This window comes from Musa acuminata, chromosome BXJ2-6 (genome assembly GCF_036884655.1).
Source record: "Musa acuminata AAA Group cultivar baxijiao chromosome BXJ2-6, Cavendish_Baxijiao_AAA, whole genome shotgun sequence".
Taxonomy (NCBI): domain Eukaryota; kingdom Viridiplantae; phylum Streptophyta; class Magnoliopsida; order Zingiberales; family Musaceae; genus Musa; species Musa acuminata.
In genome coordinates this window covers 1,036,263-1,062,129 of record NC_088343.1, presented here as the reverse complement: position 1 = coordinate 1,062,129, position 25,867 = coordinate 1,036,263, and the positions used below count along the sequence as shown (strand labels likewise).

The window sequence follows — 25,867 nt, the reverse complement described above, 5'->3', positions numbered from 1 at the left end:
GGATTAAAAACAATGCAACCCTAGATTTAAAAAATGTAACTCGAGTCTCCAAAATTGAATGCCAAGAACCAATTGATGTCAGTAAAGAGTTCACATTCAAAGTAATTGAAGGAATTCTTTCTGGTAAATTTTCTTCTTCTTGCTGTTTGCATCTAATACAATACGGTTTCAGTGATTTAGATGTTAACAAGACTGCCCCGGCGGCGATGACGTCGTCGGAGGGGGCGAGCTCGAGGCACATGCCGTTCTATCTGAACGTGCCAGCGACGCCGGACTCGGAGTTCGACGACGTCAAGCGTTGGGTGGCGGCGGCGGTGAAGGAAGAGGAGGAGGTGCAGAGCCCGCTGGCTTTCAAGAAACAGAGACCTGTCGTCCCACATGAGCGAGTCAACTCCAGTACTGGAGACCGGAGATCACCGCCGTAGAGGAATGAAAGCAGCCCCAGAGGAGAACTAGCCATTGCAATCGGATTGTCTATAAAATGGTTCTCACAGTACAAGATAGTACAAGATCGAGAATGAGTGAAATAGTGCTCATAGGCTGCGATTCTAGTTGTCTTTTTTCCACCCCAATCCGAATCCCTTGCTTCCTACACCTCGTTTCCTCCTCTCCTTTTCTTCCTCGTCAGTCATGCCGGTGTTCACGTTGCCATCAAGAACCAGGTGACAAAAAAGAAAAAGGATTTTGAAAGCTATAATGTGCCGACGCCAATCCACTTAGTATAGAAGAATATTCCCACCATCCAGTTCACGATTTTTTTGCATATTTAATTCCTTAACTAATCACAGCCACACCGACACCTTTAAAACTAATAAAAGTATATTTGGCAAAGGAATCACAACTGTTTCCATCACTGGTCGGACAATTAAACCTTTCCACTATATTTAGAGATGTTTTCATCCTTTATATCTGCTCAATATACAGCTTATTCTCTCTAATAGGAGTCCTACCAAATGGCCGATGAAGAATGTGACATGCCCCTCCCTGACATCTTTCGTTTTGACTTCTTACTGTCATCCTTGTTCAAAAGATTCTTTTTCAATTTCTTCCTCCCTCTCCTCTTCTTTCAGGTTCGATTCTGGATGACTCTCCGATCGAGCAAGTTCGGTTGACAGTCCCACCAACGGATGATAATACATTGCAGGTCTTGACGTTCCGAACATGGTTTATCGGAATCCCCATTTGCATCCTCGGGTCCGTAATTGCAGCATTATCTTCTTACCGACAGCAATTGTTCTATTTATCACAAGTCTGCATCAACATCATCGTGCTCATCGTTGGGAAACTAATGGCTAATATGCTACCAAACAAAGTGGTAAGGATGCCATACACAAACTGGGGTTTCTCGTTGAATCCGGGACCCTTCAACTTGAAAGAACATGTGGTGACCACCATACTGGCCGGCACGGAAAGTGCTTCTGCCGGCTTCGAAATATTATCCATGTCCAAGATCTTCTACCACAAGGATATCCCATTACTGCCGGCCATGCTGCTGGTGCTATCGATTCAGGTGATTTCTGATGATTTTGTTAGTTGGTTAATTCTGATGATTTCTAATGATTTTCTTAGTTATAAAGAAAAGGTAATAAATAATATGGTTGCTGATGATTTTGTTAGTTAGTTAATTCCAATTGATCTTTCCTTACTTCCGGTCAAGAAGTAACGGCTTTTAAATGCCCTTATGGTGTGTAGTTTCTCGGATATGGGTTTGCTGGCATATTCACGAAGTTGCTGGTGGACTCACCCTATATGTGGTGGCCTTCGACTCTAGTAGACGTCTCCTTCTACAGGTGGCGTGGCGTGCCTCTCCTTGTAAACAATGCAGAAGACAGGAGACTTTTAATTTATTTATTTAACATGTCTTCGTTGTTTTCACTCGCAGAGCGTTACACGAGCCGGAGAAAAGAGTCAAGGGAAAATTGTCACGATATCAGTTCTTTGTCATAGTCATCGTTGTAATTTTTACCTACAGCATTGTTCCTGTTTACCTTTTTCCTTCTATCACGGCTCTATCGTTTGTTTGTTGGATATGGAAAGACTCGATAACTGCGCAGCAAATTGGTTCTGGATTTAATGGATTAGGCATCGGGTCCTTTGCACTGGATTGGATAACCATGTCATCCTACGTGGGCAATCCACTGCCACTTCCAGCATTTGTGGTGATCAACATGATGGTCGGATTCATTCTCATTCTTTATGTTCTGCTACCATTATCTTATTGGAATAATGTCTACGATGCCAAACGCTTTCCTATTTTTACTTCAAGTATTTTTGACGTCCATGGGCAATTTTACAATGTGTCGCGGGTTTTAGATGAGAAGTCACTCACATTCAACGAAGAAGCATACAACAATTATTCGAAATTATATTTCAGTGCTTCCCTTATGCTTAGTTATGGTTTTATCTTGGCTGCCTTTACGTCAAGCATCTCTCATGTTGCTCTCTTCTATGGGAGGTAGGAACTGTAACTTTTTTTTATCTTGTAAATAAATATTCATTGTAATGTTTGTTTTTGGTACAATTAGTGTGCTCACGTTTTTATGGTTGAAATAATTACCTTAGTCCTGCATGTTATAATCTTGTTCGTTGGTAGTGATAACTTTTGATAGTTCTCTTCTGGTGTTAAGCAGATCGATATGGCTACAATTTGTCAATTCATATCGGCATCAAATGCAAGATGTTCACACGAGGTTGATGAAACAAAATTATGAGTCTATTCCCCGGTGGTGGTTCTACTCTCTACTCTTCTCCATGATGGGTTTTGCCATCTTGGTATGTGAAATATTTAACGATCAACTTCAACTTCGCTATTGGGGAGTTCTATTCGCTTGTGCCTTGGTGTTTATATTTTTGCTTCCAGAATGTGTCATGGAAGCTACGACCGGTCAGGTAAGATGAATATTGAGACAACGTTATAAATATTTTTCTTCTCATCCAGCTTAATATAATAATTATTATATTTCAGGGATTTACAACTAGGCTTTTATTAGAGGTCATAATCGGGTACTTGCAATCGGGTAAACCTATTGCAAATATAGCATTCGCAACATACGGCTCTTCTGCACTTGATACGGCAAAATATTTCATCGTACAACTGAAGCTAGCACATTACATGAAGATTCCTCCAAAAGTAATGTTCTTGATACAGGTATTTTCTGGACCACTGTGTTATATCTGAATAGATTTGAAAATTATGATGCATCACAATTTACAAAGCATATATTGACATATTCTTGCAAATCCAGATTTTGAATTCTATAACATTATTATATTATACTTATCGTCCTATATGTTTTCTTTACATGTAGATTCCAGGTAGTCTACTAGCATGTGTGGTTAGCTTCGGTGTCCAATGATGGACCTTACAGTCGGTGAAAAATATATGTTATCCAGAATTACTGCCCAAGGGAAGTCCTTGGACATGCCCTTGGGAAAGAAGGTCATTCGCATTAGGAGTCACATGGGGTGTTATAGGTCCAGCTAGAATGTTCTATCCTCATGGCACATACTCCATCATTTTTATCTTCATTATTATTGGACTCTTTGCACCAATGGGAGTGTGGATGTTATCACGTCTATACCCAGAAAAAACATGGATAAGACTTATTAACTGGCCAGTTATATTCAGTGTTGGTTCCATCGTGCCTCCTGCCACTTCGGTTAATATTTGGTCATGGTTCATAGTTGGCTTAATATTTAACTACTTTATCTTCCGAAAGTTCAAAGGGTGGTGGGCGCGTTATAATTATCTGTTATCAGTTGGATTGGATTCCGGAGCAGCTTTTTTGACTATTTTTGTTATTATATTTCTTCAATTTCGGGGTATATATGGACCAGATTGGTGGGGGTTAGAGATGGATGATCATTGCCCCTTGGCTCATTGTCCTACGGCATCAGGAGTTATCGTAAAAGGTTGTCCCATGATCAATTGAGACGATCACTAAATGTGATAAGCCATGGGTGACTGCCATTAATTTGTTGGAAGGATGGTATTATTTATGATTCAGTTATTAAAACAACATAATTTGTTGTTAAAATAGATACTTTTACCTGTACAATCTCTTGGGTATGGAGTAAAAAATAAAAAGAGCTCGAACAAATGAGGTGAGGTCTAAAGTTAACACCGCATTTAAATTTTTCATATAAAAGGTTTTTGAGAATGTGATTTTTTTTGCTATGCTAAAGAAATATTTAAAGTTATTATATCTTATTCCACACAAAAAAACACCTTATCTATGTGTCGTCAAGTCCCGAAGACGACGTTCATGTTGTTCAACAGAAAATATCATTGTCATTTAATAAAATAATATAATAACATCAAAATAAGATATTTAGATTAAAATAACCCATAGATTATGCGCTTATTAATCTTGAATTACTATTTTTTTAAAAAAATATTGAATTAATGTTTAGATTAACAATACAATATAATGTTTCACCCATCCCATATATATGAGGGTTAAATTGAAAATGCATATTTACAAATCTCATCAAGTTTAGCAATTCAGCTTTTCGCCACACATCAAAAGGGGTAAAATTAGATATACATATTCTTGTTCGCATTTCTAAGTCTTCGCTACAAGAGAGAAAATTTGAGCTAATATATTTTTTTTATTTTAGTGGTGTCGAGAACACTAATGTAGCACGGAGTGTTATCCTCAAGATTTTTGGATTAATTTTTTTTATCGTATTAAAAATATTAAATTTATTTTAGATATATTTTATATCATTATATTATTTTTAAATATGATAAAATAGTTGTAACATCGAGAGTTTTTACATATACATCCTTTTGACAATCGAATATCCCTTCCATTCGGACTTCTCAAGGAGACGATGGAATAGTATTTCACGTCCCTAATTTCTCATCTCCAATACTTTGTTCTTGCAATTCGACATCCACAGAAGAAGAAGAAGAGAAGCTGGAATGCTTATTGGGAACCAATCGAAGGGGCAAGGAACTTATTTCAGGAATTGAGCTTGCATGGGTTTAGATTTGAACTTAAGCTCACATTTTATTTTTTGAATAACTTGTTTCAACAAAAAAAAGTAGAAGGGTATCATTGCATGAAGAGATGGTTATTGTGAATTCAGATGGTTGTCCGAGCTAAGTGCCAATTCTAAACCAATCGAAGACCTTTCCAAGTAGGTCTCAGTTCAATTTCAACCGAGATATAATTCTTCCGTGACTCTGAAAGCATCCAACCTGCAAGAACTACATGGGGATTTTACCCAAAAATCTTTTCTAATGATTAAATTAGTTTTGGTTTTGGATTATTCAAAAAATATATATATTAGTCATAACTTTTTTAGGGAATGCACTTAAGGAATCCTCTACGATGAGCCTTGAAAACTATTACTCCTCCATAGTACTTGGGGATTTTACTATGTTGAATCTAAAAAGATGATTACATCCACAATATCGAGGGTCGATTGAGATGTGTCGACCACATGTAGGATGTGGTATCTTATTGATGAGGGGAATAATGGTGACAAGACTAGGGCTGATGTCACCTATCCCAGATGACGCATCACGCCTCAGCACCTGGTCAAACGGATCGAAACGCCGACCGAGGCACATTAAACATTCTACCAAGGCTCGGTCTCCCACGCCACGCCAACGCCAGTGTCAGACGCTACCTGCCCCTGCAAGGGGGCACATCAGGCACAGTAAGCTTCCCTATAAATACCCTCGCACGCTAAAGGGGATGGAGGGATGAACTCACACCCAACACTTGTATGGAGGCATCTCTTCCTCCAAAACCCTCTCCACATCGCTAACTTGGCGCTCGGCCCGACCTTTGTGCAGGTGCCAGAGGGGGTCGACTCTTCCAGGCGCTGCGGCGGAGCTTCCTGTCGACCCGACCCGACCTGTCGACTCGACCTCCCAACCCGACATCCGGACCCCCGAACCGAGCCGCGACGACCCCGAGGCCACGGCTTAAACAGATGCCCCCGCCGCATCATTTTGGCCCTAGAAGGAGGGCCCCGAAAGTCGAGGGATCATCCAACTGGCTCAGACGAGTTCATAGTTGAGGGGTCACTCCTGATCGGAGCTCCGGGGGAAAGTCCCCCCCATGGAGATCTTCGAGACGAACACCCCGTCGCGACCGCAGAACGCCACTGGTGTCTGTCCACGACCCGGGTCTGCTTCCGCCCGAGCGAATATGCATGGACTGATGTTTGCTGTCTGACTGAATGCCGATATTGGAACATATAGTTCGATAGCGATACAATACCATTACTTTTTAATTTGTTTTTCTATTTTATTCAATTATATATATACTGGTCTTATATTGGTTGGGTAGGTTATGGAAACTGATATCTAACCGAGATTTTAATGCTTAGTTTTCGCCAGTATTACCTGCAGCAGCTGCAGCACGAGGCCAGATGGTTTGCTCGATATCAGAGGCATCAATACTTTCTCCCCACATGCACACCTCACCACCAATGACCAATTTTTGCTGCTCAGGCGTGGAGATGTTTGTAAGGGGCTCATTCATGTACAACTTCTGCCATGGGACATCCAAGTGATCCAAGTACCACTTGTCCTGGTTGCTCACAATGCATCTCATTCCGGCCGCCACCACCTTCTGTGTGCTACTCCACCACCAAGCCTGCAAGCACACAAGGAAAATTGTCTTATGACAGTGATGACACCAACACAATCGATCCGGATCGCTGTACACATAAGTCAGATTTCTCATCTCTTTCCTATCCTTTCTTAGTTGTGTTTCTGGAAGCTATAGAAGATTGTCCTGTTGTTTTATTATCCAAAAAATTAACATTTGATGTGTGTTTTATCATTAATGATGAGAACTTACATTTGACATATTTGAAAGCATATGTATTGCTTGATACCAATTAATTATTTTCTCAAAACTTTAAAAATATTCTATGATGATATTCATTTTTTGTGACCCAAAGTGGTTATTAATTCACATTAAATTGGACAAAATTTTAAAATGAGATAAATTCAATATTTTAAGGCTAAAAATAGTGGAAACATCCATTTTAAAAGCTTAAAAACCGAAAGTGGCCATTTAGACCTTTCTAAATTATTTCCATAGTTTCCTAAAACTTCAAAAAAAAGAAAAGAAAACTAGCACCTAAGTTATGTTCTTTTTTAATGGGATTATACTATTTTTTAATAAAATTAAAATTTGTGTAATTTTGTCAAAAATAGGTCATTTGGGCCTTTGTATATCATTTTTAAGGATTTCTGAGATTTTAATAATTTTTTAAAAATGTGATATCTGAGTTATATTTATTTTAAGTGAGATTACACCATTTTTTTAATAGGACTAAAAAATAATGTGACCTTGTTCATTTTAAAACAACATAAGATAGGTCTCCATAGATTTTTCTCTCAACTTCGAAAAATCTTCTCTAACAATATTTATATATTTATTTTTGCTCAAAGTGGTTATAAATTCATGTTGAATTAGCCAAAATTAAATAAATACACAAATTAAACCTTTTAAGGATCGAAATCAGTGAACGTTTGGTCATGGTTCATAATTGGTTTGATATTGAATTACTTTGTCTTCCAAAGGTTCAAAGAATAGTGGGCACATTATAATTACGTGTTATCAATTGGATTGGATTCCGGAGCATCTATTTTGAGCACTTTTGTTATTTTTTTTCTTCAATCTAGCGTATATATGGACCAGATTAGTGGGGTTTGGAGATGGACAACCATTGCACCTTGGCTCATTGTCCAACGGCACCATGAGTTGTTGTAGAAGGCTGTCCTGTATTCAATTGAGATGATCACTAAATTTGATCACCGAGTATATGACTACCATTAATTTGTCGAAAGGATATTATTATTTATGGTTCAGTTGTTAAAACAACATAATTTGTTTTGTTTCAGTTGTTTAAACATATACTTTTGCTTGTTCAATCTCATTTTTGGGTATGGAGTAAAAAATAAAAGGAGCTCGAACAAATGAGGTGAGGTCTAAAGTTAACGTGGCACTCAAAATTTTCATATAAAAGGTTTATGAGAAAGTAATTATTTTGCTAAAATGCTAAAGAAATTATAGAAATTATTGTATCTTGTTCCTCTAAACCTGTCTTTTTTTTTTATCTTAACCTATGAAATCTCAACAAAAAACACCTTCATCTGTCTCGTCAAGCCCCCAAAACAACATTCATATTGTTCAACCGAAAATATCATCATCATTTATTAAAATAATATAATAATATCAAAATAAAAGAGTTAGATGAAAGTTATTCATACAAGAAGCTATTTATTTATCATTATAACTAAACCCACGTAAGGTATTTATTTATCATTATAAGTAAGCCCACATACTATGTGCTTATTAATCTTGAATTATTATTTTTTAAAACATTAAATTATCATTGAGATTAACAATACAAATCTAAAAGACTGTAAATGACTAATCACATCGAGTTTAACGATACAAGGTTTCACCCATATAAATGAGGGTTAAATGCATATTTATAAATCTCATCAAGTTTAGTCAATGCAACTTTTCACCGCATAACACTCGGTATTACCCTCAGGGATACCCACAACATTATTCTTAGCACCACTAAAATAAAAAAAATATTATCTCAATTTATTCTCTTATAGCAAAGCATATATGTAGAAACGCGAACATGAGTATGTACATAAGAAGGTGTAAAATTAGACATACATATTTATTGATGTAAATTAGTACATAACATGTACATAAGGAGTCCTTTGAATAACCTATCATGACCCTTCTTTCATATTTTCTTTCTTCATCCATTGCTTCCTCGCTTTTGCTTTTGAATTGAATCGTATGTGTGCCACTTAGAGAGTTCAACTTCTTCAATTAGTAGCTTCGACCACTTCGATGGAGTGCTACACAAACTCAACGAGGAAACAAGGGATTATATATAAGAAGCATAGTTTATTTCTAAGATTGATAATTAACCAGCATGATGATAAGAATTGGATATTAGCCTTCCCAGGTGGAGAAAGGTACTTGGATGTGATCTTAACATGGTGCTAAGTCAAAGATACTAGCTCGTAAAAGCTTGATACATACGTCACATGTATCACCCTAGTGATGTGGAGACGCAACAAAAGCAATACAAGAGATTTGGTTGAGAGTATGCCTTTCTATATGTATCCAGAACACATCTCAAAAACTAAAGAAATGAATAGACAAATGCATCTAAAAGACAGGGTCTTCGTTATCTCTCTCAGTTCTATGGCTTTCCCGACTTCTAAATTCATAAAAGAATATGTGCCTCAAAACCAACCTTATCTACTAACATGAATCTATTAACATGTTCCCTATCCTATTTATACAAATTAGGAGGAAGGATTTCCCTAACAGAATAGAGGATTTTCCTCAACAGAATAGAAAAATTTTCTCAAATAGTTAGAAAAATCTTATCTTCTATCATGCCCTCGCAAGATGATGCTCCTGACAAGGATACCAATCTTGGATTGATGCAAAGAATTGTTTACAAGCAAGAGGCTTCATGAGTAAGATAAGTGTAGATCGTTGCTGCTGCTGCTGCGATTGCTATTGCTGTGATGGCACATGCGTTCCCTTCATTCTCCTTAAGTCTGCCGAATGTTGACAGATCAACGAAGACTACCGCGGTGAGGAAGATGAGGATTGATCACGGAGCCTCTTAGGAATGCAACGGCGTTGGTCGCTGGCCGAAGGGTGAAGTTTTACTTTTCTCAGCAACGTTGGTCGCTGGCCGAAGGCAAGAGCAAAGCTTCGCTTTTCTCAACGACGTTGGTTGTGGTTGCGATTACGACGGCTGCGATGGTAGAGAAGAAATCTACAGCAATGTTGCAGTGTTGCTACTACAGCAAAGGAGGAAACTGCAACAGAGGAGGAAGCTGTAGCAGAAGAGGAAGCTGTAGCAAAAGAGGAAGTTATAGCAAAAGAGGAAGGAAAATAGCTACAACGAGGAAGAAAAGTGGGGCAGTGCTGATGAGCAGCACTAGAGATGCCGTAGCGGAAGGGAACGAACGTTGGCGCAGAGTGGCGAGAAGAGAGCTTGCTCTAGGCAAGCGGCTCTGATACCATGATAGAAATAATAGAAGATAAGAACAATATAATATAAGAAGCTTTATTGAAATAGAGAAACTTTAGCTTTAGCTTGAATCTATTAACATGTTCCTTATCCTATTTATACAAATTAGGAGGGATTTCCCTAACAGAATAGAGGATTTTCCTCAACAGAATAGAGAAATTAACTCAAATAGTTAGGAAAATCTTATCTTCTATCACCCCTTCCCCCACGCGTCGCCATCCTCCGCCTCACCCCCGCCGCTTCGCCGCCACCGAGTTCTTCCCCTGCGACATCGACACCGTCCTCACTAACCCGCCCTCCCTGGGCACCTTCCTCGTCGTTCCTCCTTCCCTCGTGATCCCGTGAACACGCACACGTGAACGACCGTGCGTGGGCCCTGTCCCGCAGTTCCCGTGATCCCTCCCATGGGGGATTGTACCTCAGGTTAATCTAATCTAATATAATCGAGTGGCATCGTTAGGTCCCGTGGGACGACGGAGAAGGACACCGTGACGTCGACAACCTCCCTCGGCACCTTCCTCGCCGTCCCTCCTTCGCCAGTGATCCCGTGAACGACCACGTGGGCCCTGTCCTGCAGGTCATCCCTCCCACCCGTGAACTCCGCAACAAGGCGTGGGGGACCCCGGCTCCCGAGCGGTGGCGGCGTGCGAGCCGCTCTCCCAATCACTGTCTTTAATACTTCCTCGCCGTCCCTCCTTTCCCCGTGAACACGCACCCGTTAACGCCCCCATGTGGGCCCTGAAGGTCGGTCCCTCCCACCCGTGACGTGGGCAGACAACGGAGACGACGTGGTGGCTGTCGACCATGAGGTTCCACTTCAGAGACCACGAGGTTTCCGATCAATAGGACCATTGGCGAGGCGAATGATACGGGACCCGTAGGACCGACGCTGAACATTAGGGCATCGCACTAATGATGGCGGGTGTGATGCTATTTATTTTTATATTGTTTATAATGATTATTTTAATATTTTTTATTGGCAAAGGTAAAGAATGCTGTGCCCAAAAACTACCGTGTTGTCCTACAAATCGAACGTCGGTCAATGGCACTATGTAGTTTATTATAATCTAATCCTCCTCGTTAACTTAAGTTATCTTATCTAGTGGGATGTGTGATTAACTTCTTAGAGTTGTACTTTACTTTTGTAATATATGGCTGTGATTAAGCGTTTTACTCTGTATATTGATACTATGAATGGAATGAAACGAGGAGGTTAAATCTGTGTTATGCACAATATATTTTTTGTTTTGTTTTTTTTTGCTTGTTTCGTTTTTTCAGGTTTGATACGTGATTCTCCCTCCGCTTCGATCACCCGCCGACAAAGGAGGGGCGCTCTGCCTCCTCGGGCGAGGGCCCGGTACTGCCATTGTTGTCCTCCGACTCGGCACCGCCGGGGAAGCTCGAGTACAGGCCTTCCGGACGGAAGGCATTCGGGTCTTACCAGGCCCTGGGTGGGCACAAGGCCAGCCATCGAAAGCCTAGCAGCGGCGTCGAGGAAGCCTCGCCTCGGGCTCTTCCACGACTAGCGCAAGCGCCTCCGGTGGCGGCAGGGTGCACCGGTGCTCAGGGTGCCTGAAGACGTTTCCCTTGGGGCAAGCGCTGGGGGGCACAAGAGGTGCCGCAACGACGGGAGCGTCGGCAGCGGCACTACCGCGGCGGCGATGACGTCGTCGAAGGGGGTGAGCTCGAGGCACAGGGAAACGTGTGTGTAAATAAATAAAAAATAATTGTTAGAAAAAAAAAGAAAAAAAAGACCTCGTTGCTCTCCCCATCGCCTCACACCTTTCTGAGGAATGAAATATTAGCTTGCATGAACCAATATCTTCTCCCAATCGCCTCACACCTCGTTTCCTCTCCTTTTCTTCCTCGTCAGCCATTCCGGTGTTGACGTTGCCATCAATAACCAGGTGAGAAAAAGAGAAAAAAGATTTTGAAAGCAATAATGTACCAACGCCAATCCACTTAATATAGAATATTCCCACTATCCAGTTCACGATTTTTTACATTTTTTTTTTTGGGATCACTGACAGATTTAATTCCCTTAACTATCACAGCCACACCGACACCTTTAAAACTAATAAAAGTATATTTGGCAACGGAATCACAACTCTTTCTATTAATGGTTGGACAATTAATCCTTTCCACTATATTTAGAGATGCTTTGATCCTTTATATCTTCTCAATTTACAGCTTATTCTCTAATAGGAGTCCTACCAAATGGCCGATGAAGAAGGTGATATGCCCTGACATCTTTCGTTTTGACTTCTTACTGTCATCCTTATATGATTCTTTTTCATTTTCTTCCTCCCTCTCCTCTTCTTTCAGGTTCTTCGATTCTGGATGACTCTTCGATCGAGCAAGTTCGGTTGACAGTCCCACCAACAGATGATAACACATTGCAGGTCTTGACATTCCGAACATGGCTTATCGGAATCCCCATTTGCATCCTCGGGTTCGTAAGTGCAGCATTATCCTTTTACCGACAGCAAATGTTCAATTTTTCACATGTCTGCATCAACATGATGGTGTTCATTGCTGGGAAACTAATGGCTAACATGCTACCGAACAAAGTGATAAGAATGCCATACACAAACTGGAGTTTCTCGTTGAATCCGGGACCCTTCAACTTGAAAGAACATGTGGCGACCACCATGTTGGCCGGCAGGGTAAGTGCTTCTGCCGGCTTTGAAATATTAACCATATCCAAGATCTTCTACCACAAGGATATCCCGTTACTGCCGGCCATACTGCTGGTACTATCGATTCAGGTGATTTCTTTTGTTATCATGAAATCGGTGTAAAAAAAAACCATTAGTTATTCTTTAGAAAAAGTAATAATATGGTGCTGAATTCTTCGAATGTTTTAGTTAATTCTAGTTGATCTTTCCCTACTTCCTTTGAAGAAGTGACAACTTAAAATGGCTTATGGTGTGTAGTTTCTCGGATATGGGTTTGCTGGCATATTCATGAAGTTGCTAGTGCACTCGCCCTATATGTGGTGGCCTTCGACTCTAGTAGACGTCGCCTTCTACAGGTGGCGTGCCTCTCCTCGTAAACAATGCAAAAGACAAGAGACTTTTAATTTATTTAACATGTCTTCGTTGTTTGCACTCGCAGGGCATTACACGAGCCGGAAAAAAGAGCCAAGGGAAAATTATCACGATATCAGTTCTTCATCATAGTCATCGTTGCAATTTTTACCTACAGTATTGTTCCTGTTTACCTTTTTCCTTCTATCACGGCTCTATCGTTCGTTTGTTGGATATGGAAAGACTCGATAACTGCGCAGCAAATAGGTTCTGGATTCAATGGATTAGGCATAGGCTCTTTTGCGTTGGATTGGATGACCATGACATCCTACATGGACAGTCCTCTGGCAGTTCCTGCATTTGTGGTGGTCAACATGATGGCCGGATTCATTCTTATTCTTTATGTTCTAATACCATTATCTTATTGGAATAATGTTTACGATGCCAAACGCTTTCCTATTTTTTCATCAAGTATTTTTGACATCGATGAGTAATTTTACAATGTGTCGCTGGTTTTAGATGAGAAGTCACTTACATTCAACGAAGAAGCATACAACAATTATTCGAAATTATACTTCAGTGCCTCCCTTATGTATAGTTATGGTTTTACCTTGGCTAGTTTTACGTCAAGCATCTCTCATGTTGCTCTCTTCTATGGGAGATAGGACCTGTAACTTTTTTTTTATCTTGTAAATAAATATTCATTGTAATGTTTGTTTTTGGTACAATTAGTGTGCTCTTGTTTTTATAGTTGAAATAATCCTTAGTCCTGATTTATATACGTGTTATAATCTTGTTGGCTAATAGTTCTCTTCCGGTGTTAAGCAGATCACTATGGATACAATTTGTCAATTCATATCAGTGTCAAATGCAAGATGTTCACACGAGGTTGATGAAACAAAATTACGAGTCTATTCCCCGGTGGTGGTTCTACTCTCTACTCTTCTCCATGATGGGTTTTGCCATCTTGGTATGTGAAATATTTAGTGATCAACTTCAACTTCGCTATTGGGGAGTTGTATTAGCTTGTGCCTTGGTGTTCATATTTTTGCTTCCAGAAGGTGTCATGATGGCTACTACTAGTTCGGTAAGATGAATATTGAGTCATCGTATTCTCGTATATAGTTGTAGCTCAACGTTGTCAATATTTTTCTTCTAATCCAGCTTAATATAATAATTATAATTACTATATTGCAGGAATTTTCAATACAACTTTTATTAGAGATCATAATTGGGTACTTGCAGTCAGGTAAACCTATTGCAAATATTGCATTCACAACATACGGCTCTACTGCAATTAATACGGCAAAATATTTTACTATGGATATGAAGAGAGCATATTACATGAAGATTCCCCCAAAAGTAATGTTCTTCGTACAGGTATTTTCTGGACCACTTTGTTACATTAAGATACATCACAATTTATGTACCATATATTGACATATTTTTGCAAATCCAGATTTTGAATTTGCTAATATTATTATATTATATTTACTATCCTATATGTTTTTCTTGGTACGTAGATTTTAGGTAGTATACTAGCATGTGTGGTTAGCTTCAGTGTTGGATGGTGGGTCTTACACTCCGTGAAAAATATATGTTATCCAGAATTATTACCCAAAGAAAGTCCTTGGAAAGAAGATCATTCGCAATAGGAGTCACATGGGATGTTATAGGTCCAATTAGAATGTTCTATCCTCATGGCACATACTCCATCATCTTCATCTTCATTATTATTGGACTCCTTGCACCAGTAGGAGTGTGGATGTTGTCGCGTGTATACCCAGAAAAAACATGGATAAAACTAATTAATTGGCTGATTATATTCAGTGTTGGTACCATCGTGCCTCCTGGCACTCCGGTTAACGTTTGGTCATGGTTCATAATTGGTTTAATATTTAACTACTTTGTCTTCCGAAGGTTCAAAGGATGGTGGGCACGTTATAATTATGTGTTATCAATTGGATTGGATCTTGGAGCAACTTTTTTGACGATTATTGTTACTCTTTTTCTTCAATTTCGAGGTATATATGGACCTGATTGGTGGGGGTTGGAGATGGATGACCATGCCCCTTGGAGTTATTGTAAAAGGTTGTCCCGTGATCAATTAAGATTATCATTGAATTTGAGTGATCAATTAAGACTATCATTGAATTTGATCACTCCATTTGTCGGAGGGATATTATTGTTCATGGTTCAGTTGTTTAAAAATATAATTTTCTTTATTTCAGTTGTTAAAATAGATACTCTACCTGGTCAATCTCAATTGTTTTACAGAAAAGATTAAAAATGTCATGTTGTTTTTATGAAGATGATAAGCTTATATGGAGCAACAAAAACAAAAATTTTGATCTCGATAAACAATTCTACGATGTCCTTCATATTAACATTTGACAAAGAAGCATGCAACAAATACTCAAAATTGGAATTCACTTCTCGTAACGGTGTGGTGACACATTTTCTTTTCCACATCCCGATTGGTTTTGTTTTTCTGGGTATAGAGTAAAAAAATAAAAGGAGCTTTAAAAAAAATGAGGTGAGGTCTAAAGCTAACGTTACACTCCAATTTTTCATTAAAAAAAAGGTTTATGAGAAAGTGATTATTTTACTGTGCTAATTTTATTTAGAAATTATTATTCCTCTAATCCTGCCTATTTTTTATTAACCTATCAAATCTCAGCGACACATTCATTTGTGTGTCTTCGTGTCCCAAAGATACACGTGCATGTCTTGTTCAACCAAGAATATCTATCATTTAATAAAATAATATAATAACATCAAAATAAAATATTTATATGAAAATTACCTATACAAGAAACTATTTATTCATCATTATAAGTGTTAGGATAAAAAGTCGTTGATATCTTAGTCAGCTCGACGTTATCTGGACTCGTATGAGCAAGGTTATTCGAGGTGCCTCCAAGATAGAAACGTCGAGCTCATGAGGTGTTTCTAACACAAAAATCGAAGTCACGAGAGATTTTTCAACTCGATCCTTTTAATACTCAAGTTAATAACTCGAGATGAATGTGGGTGTGAATACTCAAAAGAAGGAAAAGACCCCCTTATCATGTGGGTGAGGCTCATTCCTTCGTTTGAGCCTCTAGGGCCTTATTAGAAGTCTTCTCTAATTTGTCCTTATTTCTTATAGAATGAATTAGTTCTCGAGTCCCTTTAGTCCTAGCGTCGGTTCTACAAAAGATCGATCTACCACCATTCTGCTCTTTCTCCTCAAGTTATGATGTCTCTTATATCTCGTACAGGCTTCTTTTGATCTATTGGTCGTTAGACAATTGAGGTCCACACTCCGCCTTTCAACAGCCCAAGAGCATAGAAGGTCCTAACCTCTCCTTTGTTATGGGAGGTAGTTCCCGTCAACACGAAGGTTCGTCGAGACTTAAAATAAAAAAATTCACATGACTATGATTTAGTGATGCACCACTCTTATATTACTTACGAGCTAAGTATTTCATCTTGATTGAGTTCGATTTTCAAGTCCCCTAACCTTGTCCGCATCCATTTGACCTCACACCCGTGTCATTTTGCTTATCCTATAACATTCTAGAGAGGGGACTTTGTCTTCCCATCTATTTGGTGATAGTATTTTACCTATAATGGTGAAAGATATAGCTCTCTTAAATGGTATTCAACTCATGACACTAATAGTGTTTAACGAAGAATATTGGTGTAATGATATTACTCCGACCCGTAAACATTTTGCTGCACCACACTGCCGTCGTCTTTGGGGAGGTGGCCTACCTCCTCGACCTCCGCGTCTCCTCCTCTTGCCGGTGACTCTCACCACCCGTTAATCTCCCCCACCACACTAATCACTGTATTTAATACTAATCTAATCGAGTGGCTACCTTAGGCGAAGGGGGATCGCACTGAAGCTGGTGCAGAGGTTGGAGGAGTGGTCTAAGGAGAAAGGGGCGGCGTATGCGTACATGGCTACGGAGAAGGATGACGCGTCTTTCCGCCTCTTCACCGGGCGGTGCAGTTACTCCAACTTTCGCACCCCCGCCAACCTGGTGCACCCCCCATGGTAGCCCACCACCTTCCCCTCCCCCTCCCCACACGCGTCGCCATCCGCCGCTGCACCCCCACGAAAACAACCGTCATCACGGTGGAGGCACCTACCCGGGAACATCATCTTCTTATTGATGGAAAGATGTGGGACTCGGAGGTACCACCATTGGGAGTCGATCGGAATGGGCCAATTCCGACCATGGTGGTACACCCAAAGCTACATGATTCGCATCTGCCTACATCTCGCCGTCATCACCATCACCCAAGTGATGTGCACCCACCATCACCATCATTAATTGGGTGGTGCGTGACACATCTGCCGCATAAGGATGATGATGCGCCGTTACCCATACTTACCGTCCACACAGCTCCCTTGTTGGGGCGAAGCTCGCATCTAAATTACATAATATATGGCGTTATTCGTGCCACGCTGCCCTGCTCTGCTTACACAGGAAGTAAGCAGAGGGACCACGCAGCTATAGTTGTCATTTCCATTTGGAAATTCAACCCCTCGTCCTGTGCTTCTCTTACAGCTATGTATATGCACACTGCTCTCTTTCTCTCTTCAATCTGGTCTTTTTCTGTTCTCTCTCTGTGACTGATGAGCTGCTGCTATATATAAAATGAGGGAGGGAGAGAGTAACCGCACCTCCACACCTCGTCCCAACTACTGAATGAGCCCCATACCTTACCCTTCCGATCTCTTTTCTCTCAACCCACCATTGATGCCCTTCAATTCATGCCAAGTACTCTCTTCCGAAGAAAGAGACAAGTTCCACTGCCATCACTTCCCCTACTTGGGAAAGACACATACATATGTGAAGACATAAGCTGCAGCGGCGTGTTTCTATTTGTTCTTCTTTTGCTTCTGCCTACTAAGTGATCGAGCCTAGTGACTGGACAAAGGGAGAAACAATTGCATCATCCCTCACCTTCGCGACCGTCATAATTGGCCGCCATATAAGGATGGTGGAGTTTATGGCGGTCGTGGTGATCAGGGGGTACGACGCGTAGCAGGACCCGGGGGGAGCGGATGTGGGAGGTGGGGTAAAGCAGCGCTGACATGTTCGCCACTCCCCTTCCTTCCTCATGCTCGTCCGTATTCCTTCTCTTTTTTTCTTTTTCTTTTTATGTTCCATTCTTTCCGATCATCTCCTGTTTCTGAGTTAACGCACTTTGGACATCCTTTTGTGATCTTATTCTACTTAGTAAGTATGCGTGTGTGTATGCGAAGAAGCACAATCAAAATGTTAATAAAGGTGGCGGAGATGATTAGCGGGCCGGAGAAGGAGATCATTGGACTTGTCCGGATGCATCAAGACCGTGGCCTGAGGCACCTCCTTGCCTTGTTATTATCCTCACCCTCGAAGAAGGACACCGTGAGCGACGTCTCTCGGCACCTTTCTCGCCGTCCGCCCGTGATCCCGGGTGACAGGTCCCGTGATCCTTCGAACGACGTCCGCCCGTGATCCCGGGTGGCAGGTCCCGTGATCCCTCGAACGACGTCCGCCCGTGATCCCGGGTGGCAGGACCCGTGATCCTTCGAACGACGTCCGCCCGTGATTCCGGGTGGCAGGTCCCGTGATCCCTCGACGTCCGCCCGTGATCCCGGGGTGACAGGTCCCGTGATCCTCACCCTCGAACGACGCTACAAGGCGTGGGGGACCCCAGCAGTTTTCTCGCCGTCCGCCCGTGATCCCGGGTGGCAGGTCCCGTGATCCTTCGAACGACGTCCGTCCGTGATCCCGGGTGGCAGGTCCCGTGATCCCTCGAACGACTGTCCGCCCGTGATCCCGGGTGGCAGGACCCGTGATCCTTCGAACGACGTCCGCTCGTGATCCCGGGTGGCAGGTCCCGTGATCCCTCGAACGACGTCCGCCCGTGATCCCGGGTGACAGGTCCGTGATCCTCACCCTCGAACGACGCTACAAGGCGTGGGGACCCAGCAGCTCCCGTGACGTCGGCTGCCGAGCGATGACGACGTACGAGCCTCTCTCCCATCGCACTAATTACTGTCTTTAATATTAATCTAATCGAATGGCATCCGGGGATTACACGTCCTCGTCAACCGCCCTCCCTCGGCACCTTCCTCGCCGTTCCCTCGGGCTGCTCCGTCGCGGTCCGGTGGGAGGGGGCGGGCGCGTTCCTGGCCGACCCGCCCGCATCGTGGGCGGTGGCCAGCGTGTGGAACTCCAAGGAGGTGTTCCCACTGGAGGTGCGGGGGGCAGGGCGGTGGCGGCAAAGGCTGGCGCGGGCGAGCCGCGCGGTGGACCGGGCGCTACCGTGGCTGCGCATCCCCCGGAGCCGGGGTCCTCCCTCGCCGTGTTGTGCACGTGACAGAGTTCACGGGTGGGAGTTCAGAGGTATTAGTAACGCGTTCAGATCTCGGACATGCAGAGAGGGATCACGGGATCTGCTGGGCAGGCGCTCTTTTCCCCTACTTTCGCCACCGTCATAATTGGCCGTCATATAAGGATGGTGGAGTCTATGGCGGTCGTGGTGATTTACGACGCGTAGCGGGACCCGGGGGGAGCAGATGTGGGAGGTGGGGTACAGCAGCGCTGCCATGTCCGCCACTCCCCTTCCTTCCTCATGCTCGTCCGTATTCCTTCTCTTTTTTTCTTTTTCTTTTTGTGTTCCATTCTTTCCGATCATCTCTTGTTTCTGAGTTAACGCACTTTGGACATCCTTTTGTGATCTTATTCTCCTCAGTAAGTATGCATATGTGTATGCGAAGAAGCACAATCATAACCTTAATAAAGGTGGCGGAGATGATTAGCGGGCCGGAGAAGGAGATCGTTGGACTTGTCCCGGGTGCATCAAGACCGTGGCCTGAGGCACCTCCTTGCCTTTATTATCCTCACCCTCGGCGCCGTCTCTCGGCACCTTTCTCGCCGTCCCTCCTTCGTTCTTGATCCTCACGCGCGGTCGTGGGCCCTGTCCCGCAGGTCCCGTCATCCCTTTCATCCGTGAACGGTGCTACAAGGCGTGGGGATCGGGCGCTACCGTGGCTGTGCATCCCTCGGAGCTCCGTCACCTTTTTCTTAAATGATTAGTGTGTTTGGAGAGAGGCTCGTACGTCGCCAGCAGCCGGAGTCCCCCACCTTGTTGCAGCGTTCACGTATGGGAAAGATCACGATACCTGCGGGACAGGGCCCACGTGCCGTGATGGATCACGGGTGAAGGATGGACGGCGAGAAAGGTGCCGAGGGGCGTCAATGTCACCGTGTTCTTATTCGAGGGTGAGTGCAATCAAAGGCAAGGGTGCCTCTCCCATCGTATTAATCACTGTCTTTAATACTAATCTAATCGAGTGGCATCCATAGGCGAAGAGGGATTAAACCGATTCTGGTGCAGAGGATAGAGGAGTGATCTAAGGTGAAGACGACCGAGTACGCGTACATGGCGGCGGAGATGGACACCGTGACATCGACGTTGTCCTCGCCAACCCGCCCTCCGGCACCTTCCTCGCCGTCCCCTCGGGCTGCTCCGTCGCGGTCCGGTGGGAGGGGGCGGGCGCGTTCCTGGCCGACCCGCCCGCGACGTGGGCGGTGGCCAGTGTGTGGAAGTCCAAAGAGGTGTTCCCACTGGAGGTGCGGGGTCAGGGCGGTGGCGGTGGAAGTCCAAGGAGGTGTTATGGTAAAACTTTTGTTATTTTTTTCTTTTTTTTTTCAGGTTTGAGATGGTCCGGTACTTGGCGCCGACAAAGCAAGAGTACTTGGCGCTCTGCGACTAAGGGTAAGGGTCCGGTACTCATCGCCTGTCATTGTTGGCCTCCGACTCAACATTCGGGTCGTTGAGTCTGCGAGAAGGCATTCGGGTCTTATCAGGCTCTGGGCGGGCACAAGGCCAGCCACCGGAAGCCTAGCAACGGTGTCAAGGAAACCTCGGCCTCGGGCTCTTCCACGACTAGCGCAAGCGCCTCCACGGCGGCCTCCGGTGGCGGCAGCGTGCACCGGTGCTCCCTCGGTGTGCCTGAAGACGTTTCCGTTGGGGCAAGCGCTGGGTGGCACAAGAGGTGCCACAACGACGGGAGCGTCGGCAGCGGCACTACCCCGGCGGCGATGACGTCGTCGGAGGGGGCGAGCTCGAGGCACATGCCGTTCTATCTGAACGTGCCAGCGACGCCGGACTCGGAGTTCGACGACGTCAAGCGTTGGGTGGCGGCGGCGGTGAAGGAAGAGGAGGAGGTGCAGAGCCCGCTGGCTTTCAAGAAACAGAGACCTGTCGTCCCACATGAGCGAGTCAACTCCAGTACTGGAGACCGGAGATCACCGCCGTAGAGGAATGAAAGCAGCCCCAGAGGAGAACTAGCCATTGCAATCGGATTGTCTATAAAATGGTTCTCACAGTACAAGATAGTACAAGATCGAGAATGAGTGAAATAGTGCTCATAGGCTGCGATTCTAGTTGTCTTTTTTCCACCCCAATCCGAATCCCTTGCTTCCTACACCTCGTTTCCTCCTCTCCTTTTCTTCCTCGTCAGTCATGCCGGTGTTCACGTTGCCATCAAGAACCAGGTGACAAAAAAGAAAAAGGATTTTGAAAGCTATAATGTGCCGACGCCAATCCACTTAGTATAGAAGAATATTCCCACCATCCAGTTCACGATTTTTTTGCATATTTAATTCCTTAACTAATCACAGCCACACCGACACCTTTAAAACTAATAAAAGTATATTTGGCAAAGGAATCACAACTGTTTCCATCACTGGTCGGACAATTAAACCTTTCCACTATATTTAGAGATGTTTTCATCCTTTATATCTGCTCAATATACAGCTTATTCTCTCTAATAGGAGTCCTACCAAATGGCCGATGAAGAATGTGACATGCCCCTCCCTGACATCTTTCGTTTTGACTTCTTACTGTCATCCTTGTTCAAAAGATTCTTTTTCAATTTCTTCCTCCCTCTCCTCTTCTTTCAGGTTCGATTCTGGATGACTCTCCGATCGAGCAAGTTCGGTTGACAGTCCCACCAACGGATGATAATACATTGCAGGTCTTGACGTTCCGAACATGGTTTATCGGAATCCCCATTTGCATCCTCGGGTCCGTAATTGCAGCATTATCTTCTTACCGACAGCAATTGTTCTATTTATCACAAGTCTGCATCAACATCATCGTGCTCATCGTTGGGAAACTAATGGCTAATATGCTACCAAACAAAGTGGTAAGGATGCCATACACAAACTGGGGTTTCTCGTTGAATCCGGGACCCTTCAACTTGAAAGAACATGTGGTGACCACCATACTGGCCGGCACGGAAAGTGCTTCTGCCGGCTTCGAAATATTATCCATGTCCAAGATCTTCTACCACAAGGATATCCCATTACTGCCGGCCATGCTGCTGGTGCTATCGATTCAGGTGATTTCTGATGATTTTGTTAGTTGGTTAATTCTGATGATTTCTAATGATTTTCTTAGTTATAAAGAAAAGGTAATAAATAATATGGTTGCTGATGATTTTGTTAGTTAGTTAATTCCAATTGATCTTTCCTTACTTCCGGTCAAGAAGTAACGGCTTTTAAATGCCCTTATGGTGTGTAGTTTCTCGGATATGGGTTTGCTGGCATATTCACGAAGTTGCTGGTGGACTCACCCTATATGTGGTGGCCTTCGACTCTAGTAGACGTCTCCTTCTACAGGTGGCGTGGCGTGCCTCTCCTTGTAAACAATGCAGAAGACAGGAGACTTTTAATTTATTTATTTAACATGTCTTCGTTGTTTTCACTCGCAGAGCGTTACACGAGCCGGAGAAAAGAGTCAAGGGAAAATTGTCACGATATCAGTTCTTTGTCATAGTCATCGTTGTAATTTTTACCTACAGCATTGTTCCTGTTTACCTTTTTCCTTCTATCACGGCTCTATCGTTTGTTTGTTGGATATGGAAAGACTCGATAACTGCGCAGCAAATTGGTTCTGGATTTAATGGATTAGGCATCGGGTCCTTTGCACTGGATTGGATAACCATGTCATCCTACGTGGGCAATCCACTGCCACTTCCAGCATTTGTGGTGATCAACATGATGGTCGGATTCATTCTCATTCTTTATGTTCTGCTACCATTATCTTATTGGAATAATGTCTACGATGCCAAACGCTTTCCTATTTTTACTTCAAGTATTTTTGACGTCCATGGGCAATTTTACAATGTGTCGCGGGTTTTAGATGAGAAGTCACTCACATTCAACGAAGAAGCATACAACAATTATTCGAAATTATATTTCAGTGCTTCCCTTATGCTTAGTTATGGTTTTATCTTGGCTGCCTTTACGTCAAGCATCTCTCATGTTGCTCTCTTCTATGGGAGGTAGGAACTGTAACTTTTTTTTATCTTGTAAATAAATATTCATTGTAATGTTTGTTTTTGGTACAATTAGTGTGCTCACGTTTTTATGGTTGAAATAATTACCTTAGTCCTGCATGTTATAATCTTGTTCGTTGGTAGTGATAACTTTTGATAGTTCTCTTCTGGTGTTAAGCAGATCGATATGGCTACAATTTGTCAATTCATATCGGCATCAAATGCAAGATGTTCACACGAGGTTGATGAAACAAAATTATGAGTCTATTCCCCGGTGGTGGTTCTACTCTCTACTCTTCTCCATGATGGGTTTTGCCATCTTGGTATGTGAAATATTTAACGATCAACTTCAACTTCGCTATTGGGGAGTTCTATTCGCTTGTGCCTTGGTGTTTATATTTTTGCTTCCAGAATGTGTCATGGAAGCTACGACCGGTCAGGTAAGATGAATATTGAGACAACGTTATAAATATTTTTCTTCTCATCCAGCTTAATATAATAATTATTATATTTCAGGGATTTACAACTAGGCTTTTATTAGAGGTCATAATCGGGTACTTGCAATCGGGTAAACCTATTGCAAATATAGCATTCGCAACATACGGCTCTTCTGCACTTGATACGGCAAAATATTTCATCGTACAACTGAAGCTAGCACATTACATGAAGATTCCTCCAAAAGTAATGTTCTTGATACAGGTATTTTCTGGACCACTGTGTTATATCTGAATAGATTTGAAAATTATGATGCATCACAATTTACAAAGCATATATTGACATATTCTTGCAAATCCAGATTTTGAATTCTATAACATTATTATATTATACTTATCGTCCTATATGTTTTCTTTACATGTAGATTCCAGGTAGTCTACTAGCATGTGTGGTTAGCTTCGGTGTCCAATGATGGACCTTACAGTCGGTGAAAAATATATGTTATCCAGAATTACTGCCCAAGGGAAGTCCTTGGACATGCCCTTGGGAAAGAAGGTCATTCGCATTAGGAGTCACATGGGGTGTTATAGGTCCAGCTAGAATGTTCTATCCTCATGGCACATACTCCATCATTTTTATCTTCATTATTATTGGACTCTTTGCACCAATGGGAGTGTGGATGTTATCACGTCTATACCCAGAAAAAACATGGATAAGACTTATTAACTGGCCAGTTATATTCAGTGTTGGTTCCATCGTGCCTCCTGCCACTTCGGTTAATATTTGGTCATGGTTCATAGTTGGCTTAATATTTAACTACTTTATCTTCCGAAAGTTCAAAGGGTGGTGGGCGCGTTATAATTATCTGTTATCAGTTGGATTGGATTCCGGAGCAGCTTTTTTGACTATTTTTGTTATTATATTTCTTCAATTTCGGGGTATATATGGACCAGATTGGTGGGGGTTAGAGATGGATGATCATTGCCCCTTGGCTCATTGTCCTACGGCATCAGGAGTTATCGTAAAAGGTTGTCCCATGATCAATTGAGACGATCACTAAATGTGATAAGCCATGGGTGACTGCCATTAATTTGTTGGAAGGATGGTATTATTTATGATTCAGTTATTAAAACAACATAATTTGTTGTTAAAATAGATACTTTTACCTGTACAATCTCTTGGGTATGGAGTAAAAAATAAAAAGAGCTCGAACAAATGAGGTGAGGTCTAAAGTTAACACCGCATTTAAATTTTTCATATAAAAGGTTTTTGAGAATGTGATTTTTTTTGCTATGCTAAAGAAATATTTAAAGTTATTATATCTTATTCCACACAAAAAAACACCTTATCTATGTGTCGTCAAGTCCCGAAGACGACGTTCATGTTGTTCAACAGAAAATATCATTGTCATTTAATAAAATAATATAATAACATCAAAATAAGATATTTAGATTAAAATAACCCATAGATTATGCGCTTATTAATCTTGAATTACTATTTTTTTAAAAAAATATTGAATTAATGTTTAGATTAACAATACAATATAATGTTTCACCCATCCCATATATATGAGGGTTAAATTGAAAATGCATATTTACAAATCTCATCAAGTTTAGCAATTCAGCTTTTCGCCACACATCAAAAGGGGTAAAATTAGATATACATATTCTTGTTCGCATTTCTAAGTCTTCGCTACAAGAGAGAAAAATTTGAGCTAATATTTTTTTTTTTTTTAGTGGTGTCGAGAGTGTTATCATATTAAAAATATTAAATTTATTTATCGTATTAAAAATATTAAATTTATTTTAGATATATTTTATATCATTATATTATTTTTAAATATGATAAAATAGTTGTAACATCGAGAGTTTTTACATATACATCCTTTTGACAATCGAATATCCCTTCCATTCGGACTTCTCAAGGAGATGATGGAATAGTGTTTCACGTCCCTAATTTCTCATCTCCAAAACTTTGTTCTTGCAATTCGACATCCACAGAAGAAGAA

General features: G+C 42.0%; 2 protein-coding genes and 2 long non-coding RNA genes across 4 annotated transcripts; all 4 read left to right on the top strand.

Moving 5' to 3' along the window:
* Window positions 1-206: 206 nt before the first annotated feature.
* Window positions 207-2,459, top strand: LOC135613364 (oligopeptide transporter 5-like). The gene is made up of 4 exons (XM_065110388.1): window positions 207-396; window positions 1,071-1,582; window positions 1,693-1,790; window positions 1,883-2,459. Exons 1-4 carry the CDS (start codon window positions 207-209, stop codon window positions 2,457-2,459), a joined length of 1,377 nt encoding a protein of 458 aa, XP_064966460.1.
* An 11,453-nt stretch (window positions 2,460-13,912) lies between these two features.
* Window positions 13,913-14,563, top strand: LOC135614112 (uncharacterized). Its single transcript, XR_010487437.1, has 2 exons — window positions 13,913-14,175; window positions 14,286-14,563. It is a non-coding gene; the product is annotated as an uncharacterized LOC135614112 (long non-coding RNA).
* A 3,149-nt stretch (window positions 14,564-17,712) lies between these two features.
* LOC135614111 (uncharacterized) lies at window positions 17,713-21,057 on the top strand. The gene is made up of 3 exons (XR_010487436.1): window positions 17,713-19,715; window positions 19,830-20,359; window positions 20,444-21,057. It is a non-coding gene; the product is annotated as an uncharacterized LOC135614111 (long non-coding RNA).
* Window positions 21,058-21,181: 124 nt separating this feature from the next.
* LOC135613363 (oligopeptide transporter 1-like) lies at window positions 21,182-23,868 on the top strand. The gene is made up of 6 exons (XM_065110387.1): window positions 21,182-21,371; window positions 22,046-22,557; window positions 22,668-22,765; window positions 22,858-23,430; window positions 23,606-23,747; window positions 23,836-23,868. Exons 1-6 carry the CDS (start codon window positions 21,182-21,184, stop codon window positions 23,866-23,868), a joined length of 1,548 nt encoding a protein of 515 aa, XP_064966459.1.
* Window positions 23,869-25,867: the final 1,999 nt, after the last annotated feature.